The following is a 20,593-nucleotide window of genomic DNA, read 5'->3' on the forward strand; positions in this document are numbered from 1 at the left end:
TATTCTTTCGAAATGGTTAAAGAAAAAAATGTTCTGAAGATTTTTTTGCTTATTTGAAATTATTTCTTTTAAAAAATTATTAAAAAGTTTTTTTTTTTTTTTTTTTACTTTGTAATTGTAAAAAATAAAGATTTAATTAGTTTTCACTTTAAATAAAAAAACATTGTTTTTCAAAGGAAAGTAGAAATTATTTATAAAAAAAAATGTTTAATAATGCTAAATAATGTTTGAAATGTTTAAAATGTAAATTTTAATTTATTAAGTATGTAGTTAAAAATATTATACATTTTATATAATTAGAGTTATTTGATAGAGAAATTTATCATTATATTACTTAAAGATATTTTGCATGGAAATTTAATTAATAAACATCATATATGGGAATACTTTACAAATAAATCGCACTATTTTGAATTATAGTAAATTATTGTGCGTCATGTAGGGAATTATTTTACCAGGAAATTGAATTATTACGCTTTATCAATTGAGCGTTTTTTTCTTTAAATTTGATAGTCTTACAAATTTTTTTGAATTGAGCAATTTAAGTCTAGTTATTATGTTAATAAAACTATTTTTTAAATTTATTATGCTGATTTTTAAATGAAAGTGTCGCTGCACACATTGATGTAAAATTTGTCACATTATATAATGTAAATCCCTTCCAGTCCAGATTATATTCAAAATTTTAATTGCTGTTTGTTATTTTTATCAAATTCGTTTCGTAATTTTAATTAGTACTCACCTTTTATTAATTTGGGGTTTTTGGTTTTACAAAATCACTAAAGTTCCTTCTTGCATTATCACTGAAAAGCAGAACATCTGAGCTATAAGTTGGATTGAAATAGTTGCTTAAAAGCGAATTGTTCACCGAAATAAATGAAACATTCCATCTTGTTATTTAAATTATGCTTATTAATTTTACCACGCGGGTAACAAATAAGATTAAGAAGTGATCTTTTAGTTTTAATAATGCGAATGGAGATGTATTTCATTAACTGAGATCGGCAATAACTACATCAATCATTAACTATGGTTTACTACCTCTCTTTTTAAATTACTTTATACCTACATTATAGGGGCCGGGATAGCCTGGTTGGTAGGGCGTTGGATTCACGTTCGTGAGAACGGGAGTTCGAATCCAGCCGGCCGCAGACTCCCAGTGTAGTAAATGGTGAATGGTGCACACTAAATATGCCGGATCACAAAGTTCCCAATGTATGTTCCCAATATAACAAATTATACCTCTGGGGATACTGAGCTAGAGATTGATCGTTCTCTGGTTCAAGTCTAAATTACGATCTCTGGATGTTTGAATGGGTTCACCCTATAAACGAGAGTAGCAGAATTTGAATTCTTGGCCATAGATGGCGCCACATAAAAACAAGAACAATCGCACTTGTCTTAATGGCAAAAACAACAACAACCTACAATATTGATATTTTCTGTTTTCTAATCTTTTTCTATAGCATTGTTGCATTTTACGAGTTAAAGATAAAGAAGGTAGAACTGTCGTGTCTTTACTGAACTTTATAATATTAAAAAAAACACATTTTTAAAAATAAAAAAAAGTATTTGTACAATAGCTGCTATCTCCAAATAAATAACTCAAACGTAATATGTATGAATTGAATGAAATGTTTTAAATCAAAAATTTCACAGGGTGTATTATAAGTTGAACAGTGTGCAAGAAAAAGTTAAACAATCTGAATAACTTTTGATTTAATCATCGGATCTTTCGGTACTAGGACTTAATCTTGATTGTTCACTTAGTAATGTTAAATGTGCTAATTAATTAGCGCATACAATATTTTAAATTACAAAACTAGACGCATAATTGTATGCTCTCTGAATAAACATACTTTTTTTATGACAGTTTCATATTCCAGACACTCAAGACATCGGGAGTCCAAAGTTTGGAGTCCTTAATGCTATTTTTAAATTTTGTCGATTTCGCCATATCTTGAGAACTTTTTAGGCGATTGCACAGTATTATAAAATTCCCTTATCGAAAAATAATTCCATGAAAAAAATAATAATTTTCAATAATCATTTATTATATACTATTATTTTATTTAATAATAACTTAACACATTTTGAACAGTAAAGTATACAAATTTTCAGATGATTTTAAGAAATGCAATTTTATATAGCAAAATATAAAGCTTAAACGAAATCGGCCAAATAGTTCACGAAAAATCAAATTTATAAAAACGCCTTCTTTAAAATTTGATATATTATGAACTATTCGGCCGATTTAGATCGAGATTTGTACTTTACCATACAAAATTACCTTCTTTGAAATTATGTAACGATTTGTACACCTCAAATTTCAAAACTTTTTCAACTTTATTTATACAAAATAATAAAAAAGAATATTTATTAAAATATTTTTTGCCCGGAATTACTTGTGGCTAAACAAATTTTATAATTACATGCAGCAGCTCCTTGGTTAACTTAGAAAGTTCTCCTGGCCAAACTATTGAGACTATATTTCTTAGATTTTATCATTTCCTTACATTGTGAGTGTCAAGAATATGAATCCATCGAAAAAGTATGTTTATACATAGAATGTAGCATATTTGATGTCATAAGTGTTAGCCATTTCGTTAGAGTTCTTGTATTTTAAGATCCAGTCATTAAATCAAAGGTTATTTTTACGGGTTTTTTTGCACATTGTATATTTTTAGAACTTTATGTCAAATACAAATGCAACATATTTAGAAATCTTGACTAAAATATATAAATGCACAATGAAAAAGGGGAAGCGAATTCGAATTGCCAAACGATTCAAAAGGAACTGCGAATGAATTCTGAAGTTAGGGGGCATAATGAGCAATGTTTAGGGTACCCTATTGAGAATATATTAGTGTAAAAGTTTTCTAAATTTGCGAAATTATAAACAGCGACTTTTTTTCTCATTCTCGTAATAGTATTGTTTTTCGTAGGAACTGGCCATAAATCGAAGAAGAATATACAGAACATAAATGATATTTACTGGAATTTTCTGGACACTGAATCTTTTAATAATTTTTTTTTTACTATCCATGTTAGAGTATTTTAAAGAAAGATGCAACACAGTAATCGTAAATAAACATTTAGAAATGTTAAAAAATCTGTTAAGAAATCGTGACTAAAAATTATTGTGAATGGTCACACTTTGTAGCTTTTAATACATGGTAACATACAATGTAACAAATTTCAGAAACTATAATTTAGACAGGACAAAAATGCTTTCAAAAATCTCGGAGAACTTCATTCAATAAATCAATTAACCGAAGTTCTAAATAAATCAATTCAATCAATATTCTGAATAATTCAATTTGATCAATATACTAAATAAACAAATTCAATCAACTGAGAAGCATTTCCTTCATTTTCAAAAGCAGGAAACCGAATCACATTGATGCCAATTCAGTTTCTGAGTGTAGCATAGTATCAGTAATCAGTATTGGAAATCAGTCAATCAGTATTTTAGTCTATCTGTATCAGTATTATGTCAATCAGTATTCTAAATAAATCAATTCGATCAATATTCTAAATAAATCAATTCAATCAATATTCTAAATAAATCAATTCGATCAATATTCTAAATAAATCAATTCAATCAATATTCGAAATACATCAATTAGATCAATATTCTAAATAAATCAATTCAATCAATTGAGAAGCATTTCTTTTATTTTCAAAAGTAGAAAACCGAATCACATTGATGCCAATTCAGTTTCAGAGTGTAGCATAGTTACCACTACAACTATTAAAATCCAATTCACTAGTATATAAGACATTGATTCTTTCAAATGGCAACTTTTGATAAATGACTGTTGACATTATTGGTAGACTGACAAGAACTTTTCAAACTCATAAGAAGCACTAATAGAAATCACTTCAAAAATATTTAAAAGAAATCCGAAACCATGAAATGATTTAAATTATTTCAGAAGTACTGCGAAATGTTTCTGAATATTAGGGAAAGAGTTCTCAGAAAAATTCAGAAATGTTTTTGAATATTAAATTTTTTTAGAAATGTTTCAGCATTTATTTTCACAGCGTAAAAAGCTAAACCCTAAAATCCTGTTTGATCATTAGAAAACCTCAAACAAATATTGAATAAAAAAATCGCGTTTTAACATCGAGTGTTATCCAATAGACATACTGAATTTTATTTTTTTAATACCGCTTCTACTATGTTCAAACTAAATAATCATTTGCTTTCTAATGCATATTTTTCTTCCAGTTTATTTTTTTTTTTTTTTGGACGAATAATCTAGAATATACTTTAAGAACAATAATTACGAATCACTCACTCGGTTTCTAACAATGTATTTCTGTCAATATTTATACATATTTTTATATTTTTGTATTTTTTTCAGCGCCAAAACTTCCTCCTCAACAGCATTTTTTGACTGTTCCCCAAGATATGATAGCAGTTGAAGGAACAACAGTGGACATGCAATGCCAAGTTGGTGATTTAGCTGGTGATGTGCAGTGGGCTAAAGACGGTTTTCTATTAGGTAAGTTCAAGATTAACACTTAGAGCAAAATAGGTTGAATAGTTCTCGAGAAAACAAATTTTAAACAAACCAGTTTTTCAAATTTGGGAAACTCAGAAGCGATTCGACCGATTTCGTTCAAACTTTGTTGTTTTGTCGTCCAACATCGCACTTTTCGAAAAATAAGTTGACTATTATTCAATAAACTAATGAAAATAATAAATAAGCATGAAAAAGAATAAATCATTATTAAAAATGTTTTTTTACATGGAATTATTTTTGTATAAACGAAGTTTACAAATGTATTATTTATGTAATTATTTTTCTATTCGCTTACAAAGTGTTCGAGTTATAGCGAAATTAACTTTAATTGGTCCAAATTTTCGATTGCTCTTCTGCCTAAACTATCGGGACACTATTTTCCAGATGTGTATCGTAATTTTCAGTGAGCCAAGACTGTTTCCTTTATAGATAGTTTAACACGTTGAATGAAAAGCTAATTTTACATGGCTTGCCGTCTGGCCAAAATGATTTTCTCAGTATGTATTGCATCAATTTCTTCAAACCATTTTAGCAACGATAATAATATAAAAAAATAAAAGCACTAAAATATACTCGAATTAAGTGTTTCTAATAATCGTCGGTCACCGGTGACCCCCATGTCATTCAACGTGCTAAGATAAACTGCCGGCTAGGTGGCCGAGCAAGCTGCGTGCCTGACTGCAAAATCAATGGTTGCGGATTCGAATCCGGCTCAGGGCATGGATCTTTATCTCTGTGTGTTGTTCTTTGTCGTGTGATGTGAGAATGGGGCCCCATGAACTGATATCGGAGGTAGTGTGGCATTGGCAATACCTCCGTGACTCAGGTTCACAAGTGCCCACCGGTTAAATGTGATTTCTCCAAAATTTTCCATTGAAAGTATTTTTCGAAAAAAATGAACTGCTTGAATTTTTTGCAACTAGAGCACTGTTACAGACATAATAAAGAGCACAAATCATGAAAAATAATAAAGTGGATCACTCTTAAATGTACACTATACCAAGGGAGCATCTTCAAAATAAATTCTGCTTCACATACATCAGTATTTAAAAATTTAAAGTTAAAAAAAAGTGAATTTAACAAGAGTAAGGCATAAAGTTTCACATATTAGTCCTTTCTAAAATATCAAAATAAATACAAATTATGGTTGGATTGGTTTCTAGCTGCGAAATCCGGTTTTTAATTTATTTGAAAATATATTCCACTCTTGTATAGTTTAAAGGGATAGAACTTAAATGTGTTAACTAATTGACGCGAACAAGATTTTAAATTTCAAAATCGGGTATAAAATGTATTTTCATTGTGTAAAAATTACATTTTTGACACCTTCGAAATTTTGAAACCTCGAAATAAATCAATTACAATATCCGAAAAATACAATGCTTGTAGTAAAGTCACGATAATGGTTAAAATTTTAAGCTTTATTTTAGTTTTAGTTTTTTTGTTATAAATAATTATACTATTACTTATATTATTAATTATATTTTCATTGCAGTTTATATTCTGAGTTATTTTATTATATTTTCTTCAAAAATCCATGTTCTTAGTTCAGATGCACGTATTTTCGCTTTTTTTAATGAAATCAAAGGTATGCTTGCATGAAACTTTCCTGATAAAAATATCATTGAATAAAACATTTTTATCACTTTGCTCAGACAGAATTTTTCACATTTTAAGTATTAAAATTGCTGTTTGATTTGCTAAACTATTTAAAATCGCGGATTTTATTAGGTCGAAAAAGAAGGAATTTGCTGGTTAAAGCACTTATTGCTTGACATTGACTTTTTGAAAGTTTTAGAATTTTTCTCTTTGTATGTAAAGTCACCCATCTCGTTTGCTTAAGGAAATCAAGGGTCCAAAAAACAATAGATACTTTGTTTTTCTTTAAAAAAAGTTTAACTTTTGACTTATACAAAATCCTCCTTGAGAGCCGCTATGGCTCAAGGGATAGAGCTTTCGCCTTTCAATGCGGTGTACCGGGTTCGAATCCCAACGATGGCCGGTGGACACGAATTCCGCATCCGGCTTGCACCGACCGCAGTGCTGACGTGAGAAATCCTCTGTGGTAGACGGATTATGGGTTAGAGTCCTCTTGCCGTCAGGCTAACCGTTAGAGGTTCTCATGTTCTTCCTCTCCATATAACGCAATTGCTGGCAAGTTCCATAAGAAAGTCCTCTACGAAGGTAAACTTTCTCCCAAGACACGACCGTTTTCTTCTGCCTTAGGTTCAAAATTACAAGTCTACGGAGTTGAACCTTAGTAGTCGTAAAAACAAAATTGGGTCGTCTGTTCAACGACGGTTGTAAAAAATTAAAAATATTCATTGCAGAAAGAACTCATGTAATATTAAAAACTGCAAGTAAAACAACGAAAAGAAAGCAATTTCTGAAATATTTCGAGTGATTTGTTTTGTCCTTACATACTCTTAATTACAATTCAATACACAGGCAAACTCTTGACTTAAACAAAGTAGTTAGGCGTTAATAAAACAATAAAATGATATAAAGAACTACGTTTTTCAGGTGGAATCTATAAAAAGAGAAAATTATTCTGTTTCACCAAAACAAATATATTTCAGTTGTTATGCTTAATTTTCGATGCTGTTAAATATTAAAGTGGTTTTCAAAAGTTTAAAGCTTCATAAAACGCGTTATGCTTTTAATAAATTAACACTTTTGTAAGTCCCAGAACGACATTTATTTCAAATGTTTCACTAAAAATACCCTTACTCATTTGAATTCTATGTATCTTTCAAGCTTAAAAAAAGAGCAAAATATCGTATGCTCTTTGAAAAAAAAGTGGTCTCTCGTCTTTAAAGCAAACTACAGTTAGTTATGATTTATCTTACAACTCACTTTTAAAGGTAAATATCTCGCTTAATTTTTTTATAACATAATTTGTGTTACAATTGAGTTAATGAGTGGAAATTAGTGAGATGACAATTAAGATATTGTAAGTAATTAAGAGTATGTAAGGACAAAACAAATTACACGAAATATTTCGGAAATTGCTTTCTCTTCGTTGTTTTACCTGCTGTTATTAATATTACATGAGTTGTTTCTGTCATACTTCAATGAATATTTTGTCCAGAAGAGTTCTTTAAATTTCCGGATTTTATTTTATTTTATTTCATTTTTATTTTTTTTTTTTTTTGTTGCAGAATGCCGTTCGTTAATTTTAGAAGAATAAAAATATTAGTTTCAGAGTTGTAAAAAATGTAACAGTTTAAACGGAATTGCTACTTTATTTTCTTGTAAAAAATGCTTTTTTTTAGTTATTAAATTTCTTTTAATTACAGAGCTTAAAGTGTTTTAATACAGTTAATTTTCTGAGTTAGTTCAAGACAATCATTAGTGTTGAATAATTATTTTCGGGTTCATGTGTTACTTTTATTCTAATTACTTTTTATAAGCATGAAAATAAATGTCTGCATAGTTTACGAAATATACAATTCAAAAGAATCACTGATAAATTTGACACTCCTGAATTTTTAAGAAACTTTTTATGTTTACGTTTTATGAGCTGAAATTAATATGATAATGCCTAATTTAAGAAACATAAGTGAAAAACCTACCAATAATGATTTGACAGTCCTGATTTTTTAAAAATATTTTTCTAAATGTATATGGAGTGAAATTAATACCATAATGTATAATTAAAGATTAATGCGCTTCATGAAAAAATCATTGATAAATTGGACAGTCATGAATTCTGAAGAAATTTTTCGTAAATCTTATGAGCAGCAAATAATAGGATATTACGTGATTTATAAAGAATATTTAAACAATTGATATTTTAACAAAAAAACTATTGATGAATTTGTCACCCATGAATTTTTAAGAATTTTTTTCTAAATTTCTGTGAACATTTTAGTGAACATTTAAACCCAATAACATTTGTTCTAAGCTAAAGAATATCTTGAATTGACTCAGAAAACTAACTATCGCAACACTTAAAGTTTGTTAAAGTTTTCTGCAATTGAAAAAAAATATATAATTACTCAAAAAATGAATTTTTTACAAAAGAATAGACTAGCAGTTCCGTCCAAAATGTTAAAATTTTTACAATTCAGAAATTAAATTTTTTTTTATTCTTTTGAAATAAACGAACGATATTCTGTAAAATAAGATAATATATGAAACGATAATACATAATTTAAAAAGCATATGCTCAAAAAATCACTGATGTGTTGGACACTCATGACTTTTTCTTATTTTTTACGATAATAAGTATCTTATTTTATCATCATAGTTGGCCAGACAGCCCAATGTGAGCCAATGCCTTCCTCTGAAGATTTCTCCATGACGACTTCCGATTTATCCTTGATCTCCAATTGTTTTCATTAATTGCAAGAAAATTAGACTCCACTGAGTCAGCCCATCTCAACAGCGACCTCCCCCGCTTTCTTGTACCAGTGGGTCTAAGAAGCAGTATCTTTTTTATTGTATTGTCTTCACTCATTCGAATAACAAAAGCCATTGATGAATTTAATACTCGTGATTTTTTTAATCCTTCCCTAATATTTTATGGACTTAAATATTAATACGATAATATGTAGTTTCAGAAGAACATGCACCAAAAAATCATTTTTAAACTAGACACTCAGGAATTTTTAGCATACTTTTCTAATTTTTTATGAGCCGAAATTAAAAGGATAGTACTTTATTGATTTAGAATATTTATCAAAAGCCATTGAGTAACACACCTGTACCTGTACGAATACTTTCTTAATGTTTTATAAAACCGAAAATTAACACTCGTGATTCTTGTTTTTGTTCCTTCCCTAATATTTTATGGACTTAAATATTAATACAATAATACGTAGTTTCAGAGGAACATGCACCAAAAAATCATTTTTAAACTAGACACTCTGGAATTTTTAACATACTTTTCTAATTTCTTATGAGCCGAAATTAATAGGATAGTACTTTATTTAATAAGAATATTTACCAAAAGCCATTGATTAACGCACACTTGTAAGAATACTTTCTTAATGTTTTATAAAACCGAAAATTAATAAGAATATACAGATAAGTGTTAAAAAAGAATTGAAAATAAATTAGTATATTGAAGAAATTCTAGAAGTCAGAGTGAAATATCCGTCTGGAAAAAATACTAAAGAAGAGTTGAGGGAAATTTGAACTCTTATTTGGAAAAAAGTGCTTCTTATCATATTACTTCCCTATGTGACTTATCATTTTACTTCTTTTATTTCTTTATATTTAGCTTGCTTTTAGATGATACATTTGTTTAATTCTTCTTTCAAATTTATCGTCATAATTCAAATTTATTGTAAAATTAAAGACCTACTTAAAGATAAAATACTTAAACCTGTAAAGTAAAAATACACACTGCGTTACAGACGAAAATGATAAAATATTTTTTTTTTAGAAAAAAATATGTACGTAAAATATAAAATACAGTTATTTATCTCTTAACTAAAAGTATGAAAATTCCCATATTTTAGCATATTTTTTTTATATTTGGAAACCATGTCTTAAAATTGTATTAACATGAGCCAAAACGGTTTAAATTATTTTCAAGCATCATGCATTTGAAAGTCACGAGTCTAATAAAAAAAAAAAACTATTAAAAGCTCGTCATCCTTCCGAACAAAATGTGAAAAGCGTTATCTCTTTCATTCCTCAAAGTTTTACTTGTTTTCGAATAATCATCTATCTTTAAGAACTCTTCTTGACAAGCTTATCATCATCACCACGTCTTCGTAACTTTAAAGAATATCATCATTAATTTCTTTGTTTTCCTTTTGAAAAAAAAGTCAACTATCAGGAATACTCACAAAGACTGCATTAAGAATTAATTAGCGAAACGCATGTTTGTCTTTTTATATCGCCAAGTCTACGTTTGGAATAGCGAATGATGATAAAGAAACAAGTTTGGACGCGTCTTTACTGGATTATACCTTCAGTGACTTTGAAAAGTTTTTTAAAAATAATTTCTTGCCATAATTGGGTTTTTAACTTAAACCGTATATTGTTTAAACTAGTTAACGTAATGAATAAATTTACTTTCAAATGTTTTTTTGTTTCGTTTTGAGCTTTAGTGTCGGAAATCGTTTTAGGTTTTATGTATTTTTGTTTCATGATAAATGAAGGAAATTTTTTTAATGTAGAATTCAAAATATGTTTAATCCTTTGCAATTTAATCTTAAATTTGCAGTTTGGTATGTTCGAAGCTTGACTAATCAGTTAAGGAATGCATAAAGTTAAGAATTAACCTGTTTAATTGCCATATAAAAAGCTAAAAGAAAATAATTGTTAAAACCTAATTTAAATTTTTAAACTAGTTTCGATATTTTCAGTCTTTGTTTTCTCGATAGTGGTTTGGTAGATTTGAATAATATTTAGATTTTTCTTCACTTAAAAAGAAATTAGCTATTAAAAACGAGATTACTTTGAAATAATTTTAAAACTGGGTTCTAAATCATATACATTCGCTTTGATCTTTACCAAATATTCTCTTTAGTATCAACTGGGGACGGCTAACATTTTTAGGAAGATTGCTATTATCTAAAAAGGAACTATGCATGCTACTTCCAATAAATTAAAAAAATACAAAAAAAGAGGAAAAAAAAACATTATTTATCGCCTCTGATTACGAGATTTTTCTGCAGATAGTTCATTTCTTTTTCAGTTTCGTTTGCGTAGTTGAGATTTTTAAAAAAATAAATAAATAGAACAAAAGTAAAAATTTCGAATTTTAGCCAATTAAATACAATATAATATTAAATTGAAATATTTATTGGTAAATAATTATTAAAAAGTTAGTACTTTATTAGCGTGGCTTTAGAATTCGAAATTTTCTTTACATTTAGTTAGTTTCTTTAGATTTAGAGATTTTGACCAAATGTTTGAGGACAATACTATTATTTTTCAATTTTATTTTTGGGTTTGCATAAGGTTTACACGTGCCCCTGCTTACCCTCCGTGCTATACAGAAGCACGCATAATGTATACACGTTTCTGATCTGTAACTTGAATTCTTCATCTACAATCATACTGAAGTATTAATCGAAAAAAGCCTTTTGAAAGAAAATAACTTTTTAAAAAAAAAATAGGTTTAATGATCCCCACAGAAGAAAAAAAAATGAAAAAAGCAAAATCTGAAAGTCTTTATGAGACTTTTCCGCTGAAATAAACATAAGAGCAAAATATTGTCAGTTTTCCAATGTTTTTTTGTTCTATTGAAAATTTGTGGGTTTTTATTTATTTGTTCATTTTATTCAACGAAAGCTTAAAGATAAATATAAATGTCCATTAAGGGATATATGTATAAATTCCAGGCTATCGTCGCGAAACAAAAATAAACCGAAGAATATATTTCTCCACGAAAGATAAATTTATTATTGTTACATATCTTGACATTTTATTCAATTGGGCGGTTACATTTATCGCATGAAAAATGTGAGTTTTTAAAAGAAATATAATAAATTACATCCGTAAATCATTTGAAGCTGTACACGTAGCCAAAGAAACAAAATGGTTCTTTAAAATTTTGCAGAAAGTTAGAATCTCATTGAATAGGCGGACGTAGGAAATAAACAGATATTTTAATGTAATTTTAAAGCTGCTTTACACATTATAAGCAAGTGTATAAATAAAAAGTATTTATAATTTTAACTTGAAGCAGCGTTGGCTCTGTGAAAAGAGTTCTTGCCTTTTAATGAGAAGGCCGGGATTCGAGACCCATTGCTGGCTGGTCAATGTGAATTCTACTCCTAGCTCGCACCAACCACAGTGCTAATGTAAAATTTCCTCTGTAGTAGAATGATTATGGGTTCCAGCGAAATTCCCTTGCTTTTGGGCCAACCATAAGAGATGTTCATAGAATTCATCGGAAATGCAATTTAGTTCCACAAAAAAAGTTCTCGAGGGCTAGTTCCTCCTAGATAGTCAGTTTGCTCAATGTTTGAACTAAGAGTGTTCAAAACTGAGAGGTATGGTTAAGTTGAACTAAGAGTATTTGATTCAAAATTACAAGGCTATGGAATTGCACACTGATAGCCGGAAATTCAAAATTCACTCAGCTGTTGTAAATGATAAAAGACTTTTCGGGTATATTGATTTATATGCTCGTAGGTCTGTCAAAGATGTTTCGTTCACGGATTCTCACTGTCGCCAGCGATTAGTCTGGAGTAGAAAGCATACAGAGTGGATATAGTCACAGTGGGGCTTGTGGAATATTTTCCGTCAAGTTCAAGTTCAGTTGGATGCATGACTAATTAGTGTAAGTGACATTTTGAGTTATGAAAGATCTGCTAAGATACCTAAGAGGCTCTTTTTGTGTGGTATTTTTTTATATTTCATAACCGTCAATGAGCAGCCGACCCATTTCTGAGTTTAAGACCACCAATGTTCAACTCCATAACCTTGTTAATTTGACCCCAATCCAGAAGACAAAAGAATTCCTTGATCAAGTATTAGGAGAAATTTGCCATCATGAGGGACTTTTTTATGGAACTAACACGCATTTGCGTTACATGGAGAGAATGACCACGAGAACCTCCCACTGTCAGCTTAACGGCAAGGGGACTTTAACCCACGCTCCGTCTACAACTATATATCGGGATACAAATATATACTACGGATACTTTTCTTCGGCGCTGTGGTCGGTGAGAGCCGGGTGCGGAATTCCTATCTACCAGCCATCACTGGGATCGAAGCCGGGTCATCTTATTGGGAGGCTAGCGCTCTATCCCAAGAGCCGTCAGGACTCCCTGTGTGGTATATTGCAAAGACACACAAAACAACAATATTTTACTCACCAATAGTAAGCCAGCGAATTGCAAAGCTGACTAAAAGAAACTGCGAAAGCAGTTTAAGGGTTGGCGAGTAAAAGCGAGTAGAGAAAGATAGCTCCCTAGTATTATTTAAATATTTATTACTACAAAAATTTCAATTATCATTATAAAAGTATACAGGCGTCAAGTTTCTGACATTTATTAAAGAACTTCATGAATTTATGAGCCTAAAGATAAAGAAAATAAATTTATTTTCGTTAAGAAAGAAATCGTTTCCCTCAAATCAAATCAATTTTATTTATTGAACTTTTTAAAGATTTTACATACATGAATGAAAAAATTGGAATTTTCTTTTTCTTCCTGTTTTATTAGAAAGAAATATAGCTTCAAATCCTCAGCTTCGAAGCAATAAACGTCGGATTGAATTTTTTTATGAAGCTATTCTTTGTGCCGTAATATAGTGATATGAATTGATTTTATAAACTTTTGTTCTGGATGCGAGAATTTTTTTTTTCGATTTCAAAAAATCTGAAACTCAATTACTTTCTAAAGTGTTTGCTCTAAAAATTGAATTTTATAAGTTTGTATTTCATCTTTGAAACAGAATAATGAAGAATTGTCTTTTCCTGTTCATATCATTCCAGCGAAAAAAAAAAATTTTTTTTTCTCAGATGAACGTAAAAATTTAATTTTTGTAGTGCTACATTTTATATAAAAACGCATCTAGATAAAATAAAATTTTGCAAAATAATTTAGAAAGTTCTATAGATACAAAAAAAACCTATTTGAAAACACCAAATTCAATTTGGTGTCAATTAGATGTTTTTTTTTTCTTTAAATATGAAAAGCAATATATATTTTCTATCGAACATATAATCGTGTGTTGCCTTCAGGCATCTTTATTTTGCTGGGTTGAACTATTAAAAATGTGTTTCGTTTAATCTAATAACTGTAAGATTAATTCCCTTAACCGGTAATGGCAAAAAACAATAATAAATGAAACAAAAAATTTAAGTATTTAACTTTAATTATTGTTTTAGTATGTGTCTCTAAGTTAACAAAGGTGTGTGATTTTGGTATGTGTTTTAAGTTCATTCACGACAAGCATAAGTAACTGAGCTCTCTAATAGTACATAATACATATTACAAATACATACATTTGCATAGTGCTCAGATCTAGTTTAAAACAAACTAAATATCTCCAGTTACATTAAAAATAGTCTGGTGCAGCCATCTAGTGTGTAAAATACGAAATATAAATTTTTGGGCACTAGGAAAGATTTTTTAATGGCTGACACTTGGGGGTTGTCTCATTGGCCACAGAACTACCAGAACTGCTACTCTCTTCTCGTTACCCAGTGGGCACCTGTGGCGAAGCCACGGCGGTGGAGCAGCGTCGCCCACGCCACACAACCACAATCCATTTATAGGGCGTTGTCACATTCACACAATCACACACAAAGGGGAAAGGACTTAAAACACACACAGAGAGAGAAAGAAACATCCATGCCCTGAGAAGGATTCGAACCCGCAACCAGCGGCTCCGCAGTCAGGCACGCTAACCACTCGGCCACCAGGTCGGCCTAAGGATGAATATATTTAAATCTTTTCGGTGCGTTTTCTTTGAACGCTCTAGCTAGAAAATACCAGGGGCACGAGAAGTAGGAGACGAAATCTCACCTCGTGATTTTGACGGGAGGGAGAGGCAAGGGGTAGATTAAATTTGAAAAGATAATTCACGTCCCTTTCCTTCTATAATAATTTGTAAATGTACTAAGAAAAGAGCTAATCAACAGTCATCTGGCTCCTATCAACCATATTTTTATTAAACCATAAAAGTTTAAACAGATTATAAGATCTACTGCCATTCATTTTGGTAAAGACATAGCCATCAGATCTGTAACATTAAAGGATAAATGATAAAATGGATGATATATTTTGAAGGGCAGTCAGGTTATTTTATCGTGATTCTTCAAATTTTACGCACTCAGTATTTTACATTTTACGAACTTAGTGTTTTATATTTTACTCATTTTACACATTCAGTAATAATACAAAACTTAAAAATAAAGTGAAAACCTTTCTTCATGTTAATTTTTTACTTGTATTTTTACTAAATGTAATGACTAAGAACTGTAGAATTTTGGACGCTTGAACGTACAACAAACTATTGCCATGACAACGGAAAAACATCAAATAAATAATTTGAATACCGTACATTTTGTTTTCAATTATCAATTATTCTGTTGTTAATAAATTCTCTTTTTCATGAAAAATGTCAATGCAATAATAAATATACAACAATAGTTTCTTTTGTCCAGAAATTTTAACGCTACTTTGGTTCAGTTAATAGTATAAATGCCCAACGATATTATTATCAGAGCTATTTTTTGTTGCTATTTTAGAGAATTTTCCTAATTTTTTTAGAGATTCATCTTATCTTAGACTTTGTTTCTTTCTTATAATCTTATACATTGTAATTTTTTATCTTAGACATTTTCCCTACCTTAGCTTATTTTATAATTTTTTTTAAAATTTAATTTCAGGTTTTGATCCTAGAATACCAGGATATCTACGCTATAGCATGATGATCGATGCCAAAAATGGAATTTATAACTTTCGTATTTCTAATGTTCAGATGGATGATGAAGGAGAATACCAATGCCAAGTAAGATTGTGTTTTCTTAGTTTCAATAAATATTTTTTTTTATTTCCTATGAGCTGCACGATCAGTCTTCCCGTTGAGCAAGTGCGTTCTCCAGAAGTGGTATCCACTCTTTCAGGACCACCACAATGGGTGATATACCGTTGGCCATGGACGTCTAGCTTCTGCCACACTAGATGGCAGCACCGGGACTCTATTTGGATGCTAAAGTGCACTAGGAATTTAATTTTGCCGGAAATGCCAAGAGCCAATAAGACACTTCTGCGAACTTTTACATGCCGCATAATCATACGACATGGACGCTGATGATTTTCTGCATCCCGAAAATCTGGTGTCTGGGCCGGGGATCGAACCCGCAGACTTGGGCTCAGAAGGCCGACGACAAACCAACTGCGCCACCCAGCCAGCGCTTCAATAAATATAATTCTTTTGAAATAATGACAAATCACACATCCAGCTAATTTAATTCCGGACATATTTATTATAGCAAAAAAATTTTGCTTTCAATTCATTTATTACATTTTTTTCACTTCAATTTAATAAAAAAACCAGCAAAAAAATGCCAAAAAGAAACGAATAATGTTTATAGTTTATAGATTTATTCCAACGATTGAAATTCACTCTAGCTTTATGTCTCTTATTTGAAAGGTTCTCAAAATTCATTAATTGCAGCTAAAAAAATTTTACCATTTTTGTACACTTAATTCATGAATGGCAAGCCTTCGTTATTTAGGTGTTTATTCAATCATTTTTGAGTCAAAATGATTATTGTAGTTATCAAAAAAAGTTGCTTCAATTAACCATGCAGTAGTCAACTCCATGCCTGCCATATGGTCAAGGGATGCCGCTGCTATAGCAATAAGTGAAAATGAGGAAATCATGCTTGTAAAGTGTTTCTCCAGCCGACTCGAATCGAAATATAGTCCCTAGTAGTTTACCCCAGTCCCAACTTGAGAGTGTTTAATCTCGTAAAGAAAGTGCTAACAACGCCCATGAAGTCAGTTCAAGCTAGATAAACAGTAGAATATATTCAATTGCGCAATTATAACCGCATTTCCTGTTAGTCATAACAATGATTATTATGTTTTATTTGTTTATCAGTTCCCATGATGTAATCAAAAAATATGCAGAAGGGAAGAAGACTAACTTCCATAGACCTAATGTTAACCAGTCCTCCAAGGTTTGGTGTGCTCTCTGTGTATAAAGGAAAGAAATCTTAGGGCCTATTCATGTTGGATTCATTTGCATAGAAACATTTGGCATAGAAAGAAAGAATAAAATGGCGGAACCTAACACATTTTGGCATAGAAAGAAAGAATAAAACGGCGGAACCTAACCTAACCTAAACCTAACCTAATTGTAGAGTTGTCAAGCAACCGGTTCACACGTGATGTACCTTCTGACTGTCACGTTGCGTATTAGTGCATATGAGGCTCTGCTGAATCTGAGTATGTTGCACATCCTCTAACTTATTTTTCTAGTATAGCGCATACCACACCGTACCACAGTGTTAGTTACGTATTCGAAGAGCTGGACTTCTTCTCCTTCTTACATTCGTTGCTGTAGCCCTGCAATTAATGACAGAAACATGGCATAATGACAAGTCCTGCAATTAATGACAGGAACATGGTATAATGACAAGTCCTGCAATTAATGACTAACATGCAACATTCGCTATAACTCTTTATTGTTGCACATTTTTTGCTTGTATTTCTTGCTTAAAAAATTATTGTTACTCTTAATTGCACTTTTGCCAATTTTTTAAGGATTCAAGGGGGACGAAATTTTTATGAAGAGTGAGATGTTTTTCTCCAGAACAAATTCAATAAAATATAATTTTGGAAGTTAATTAAGATTTTCGCATTAAATCAAAGATTTACTCGAGAGTTAAAATTGGGATTATATATATATAATATAATAATGATAATATGATGTTTTTTATTATTATTATTATTATTTTTGTAGGAATAAGGAAACAATGTTTCGTATGTTTTTCGCTTTCCTTTCAGTACTATATATGATCCTGTACAAAGTCCATTAGCTCTGTTCTTGGTCTAGTAAATTCTCACTTTTCCTTATATTCCTGTTAGTTGATTCGAAAAATAAACCTTGTTCTTTTCATCACGGTTTAGTCCACAAAGTAAGCTTAATTAAATGGCATGAACGTGAATCCCCTAACTAAGTTTTATGATAACTTTTCTTTTGTTCTTAACATAGATTGCGATAGAAAATAGTAGTGTGTTTTTATTTCACTACGTTTTTGGTAATTCGCACCAGTTAGCTTCGAATATTTTTTATTAAAAGTAAAGCATCTAAGAATGAAAGAAACAATCTAATTTTTAAAGAAATGAATATGTCTGGAATTAAAAGTTATCGTTCTTTTACAAGAAAAATATGTGCTTGGTTTATTTTTTACTTTCGCGTCAGACTGACTTATTTAAAGCTATAGAGATTTTTTGATGCAGAATGACCACTTCCACACAGACAGAAAAAAGCATAATCATAATTACCTGAATATGGTAAACTTTACCCTGTTTTTGTCTGTGTGGGAACACCAATATCTCGCTAATTTTTTCCGAGCTTTTTTGGTAATGATTTTGGTAAAATTAACAATAAAACATGGTTTTGTTTACCATATAAATAGTCTTTCTACTATAGGTTTTATAGTAAATAAGATAAAATTTGGTATAATTTGATAATTTTTTCATGATATCTTAGAGCACGGCATACGAACCATTTATTCATTTTAATTTACTTTTCAGTTTCATAATTGTTTCTAAATGCGTGGAATTCAGCCGGAAGGATAACAAAAGTAACTTAATTGGAATTAATTTGAATCATACTAACTTCTTTTTCTTTTTTCTTCAAAAAATCAAGCTGAAATGCTTTTTTGAAAATAAAGAACACAAAGTATGTAAAGTTATTACAATGATAAATTGTTTGCCCTGACAAAAGTTGCAGAACTATAATTTTGAAAACTAGAATTTTGGTACACTGTAGCCACATGAATGGAAAAAAATTACCCAATAAATTATATAAATTCCGCATATTTTAGTTTAATTAATCTAAATTGTATTTTTTTGAAACCAGAAATGTCATTAATAACAGTATCGATAATTTTTACCGGTTTTTATTTCTTCGTGTAGTTTTTTCGTGTAGTCGTATCGTACACATGTGTAGTAGTTTATCTCAGAAAGCTCTTTATCCATCCACTCAGTTGTAAAGTCGATGGATTTAGGCTATTTTTATATATATCGTTGTTTCTGACAATACTTGTCCTCTAGGATGTATGAGCCTAAACTAAGATATGTATAAGCTTCCATGATCAATAGGCATAAACTAAAGTGACACTATGAGTATCATAATAAATCTCAGATTTGATGCTCAAAAGGGAAGAAAATATGTGACACCATTATCTACCTTTTTTTTATTGTATATCCACATTTTTATCCTTGTATTATCCTTAACTTAACGGATGTCGTAAGTATTATCCATGGTATCACGATTAATTTGTTTTTAATCATCAATTCAGTAAACTTTATAATTTAGTTTTCAACACAGTCATCAAATTTGGATCTTAAAAATCGTTAATTAAACAACAATCTATTGATTTATAAATCTGCAAACAAGGTTTTGCGGATTTGAGCCAGTTAAAAACTACCCAATATTCGCGTGAATAAAAATACCATTTGTAATAATGAAGTTTTGAAAACTATACTTTTTAAGCAGACCAAAACTGGAAAAAAATTGTTTTTTCAAACCTAAAACAAAACTCGTAGGGCCACTTTCGAAAGATGTGCGAGATATCTTTTGATCGAAGGTTATGTCAGCGTTCGAAACTCATATATTTCACATTCTTTGCTGGATAAAACAAAGATTTTTTTAAGATCAAACGAAGATTTAAAAAAGAAAACAATCTCTCATTTTTTAGTTGACTTGAAAACATAGTTTTAAAAAATAATTATCATTTACTTTAGATTATTTTCCTTGCATATTGGAGATATTAGTTAAAATTTCGATTAGTGATACATTTTTCCTGCAGGATTTCAGAAACAAATTTAGCTTTCACTATCATCAAGCGCAGAGCACCAATTGAAGTTTCGAGCTAACTAGCTAGTCGGAAAGTGGTAAAAAATAAATACTTTTTGGCAAAAAAATTCTGTGTGTAGAGCTCAGTATAAAATTGCATACTTGCAAACTTAGTCATTAGTGGACCGGCCAATCAGATTCGATACATACGCGTGGCGTCAATTGCGGGTATTTTAAAATCTGATTCTAATATTGATTCAGCGTAATACAATCCCAAGTCTTACAGCTGTAACGATAACATGTCATGCACAACCTCGTGAGTAGACACCACCATATGATCAGTTGCAATTAATCACCATAGTGAAATTTGTAATACTAGGAGGCTTCGCCCCCTGCTCGCTGCCGCTCACCAACCCCCGAAACTGCTTTCACAGTTCATTTCAGAATGCTTCGCAATCCAATGCTCGCTTTGCTCGTTCATTGGATACGTTCTTAACGTCTAGTTTTTGTATACTTTTTTGAATACTGAAGTTCCGAAAACTTTTCACTGTAGAAAATTCTAAACCTGTACATTTCAATATTAATTTGAAATTGCAAACAGTTCA

The 20,593-nt window shown here is 30.3% G+C and overlaps 1 protein-coding gene across 2 annotated transcripts in view; it reads left to right on the forward strand.

Moving 5' to 3' along the window:
- LOC107449764 (nephrin) overlaps positions 1-20,593 on the forward strand; it is a 236,626-nt gene that overhangs the window by 148,620 nt on the left and 67,413 nt on the right. For both annotated transcript variants that reach the window (XM_043038973.3, XM_087152286.1), the window contains exons 2-3: positions 4,371-4,511; positions 15,841-15,962. In XM_043038973.3, the coding sequence (XP_042894907.2) occupies positions 4,371-4,511; positions 15,841-15,962 (263 nt within the window). The remainder of the gene's footprint in view (positions 1-4,370; positions 4,512-15,840; positions 15,963-20,593) is intronic.

The sequence above is a fragment of the Parasteatoda tepidariorum genome, chromosome 9 (assembly GCF_982258835.1).
Source record: "Parasteatoda tepidariorum strain Cologne lab strain chromosome 9, Ptep-v5.0, whole genome shotgun sequence".
Lineage (NCBI taxonomy): Eukaryota > Metazoa > Arthropoda > Arachnida > Araneae > Theridiidae > Parasteatoda > Parasteatoda tepidariorum.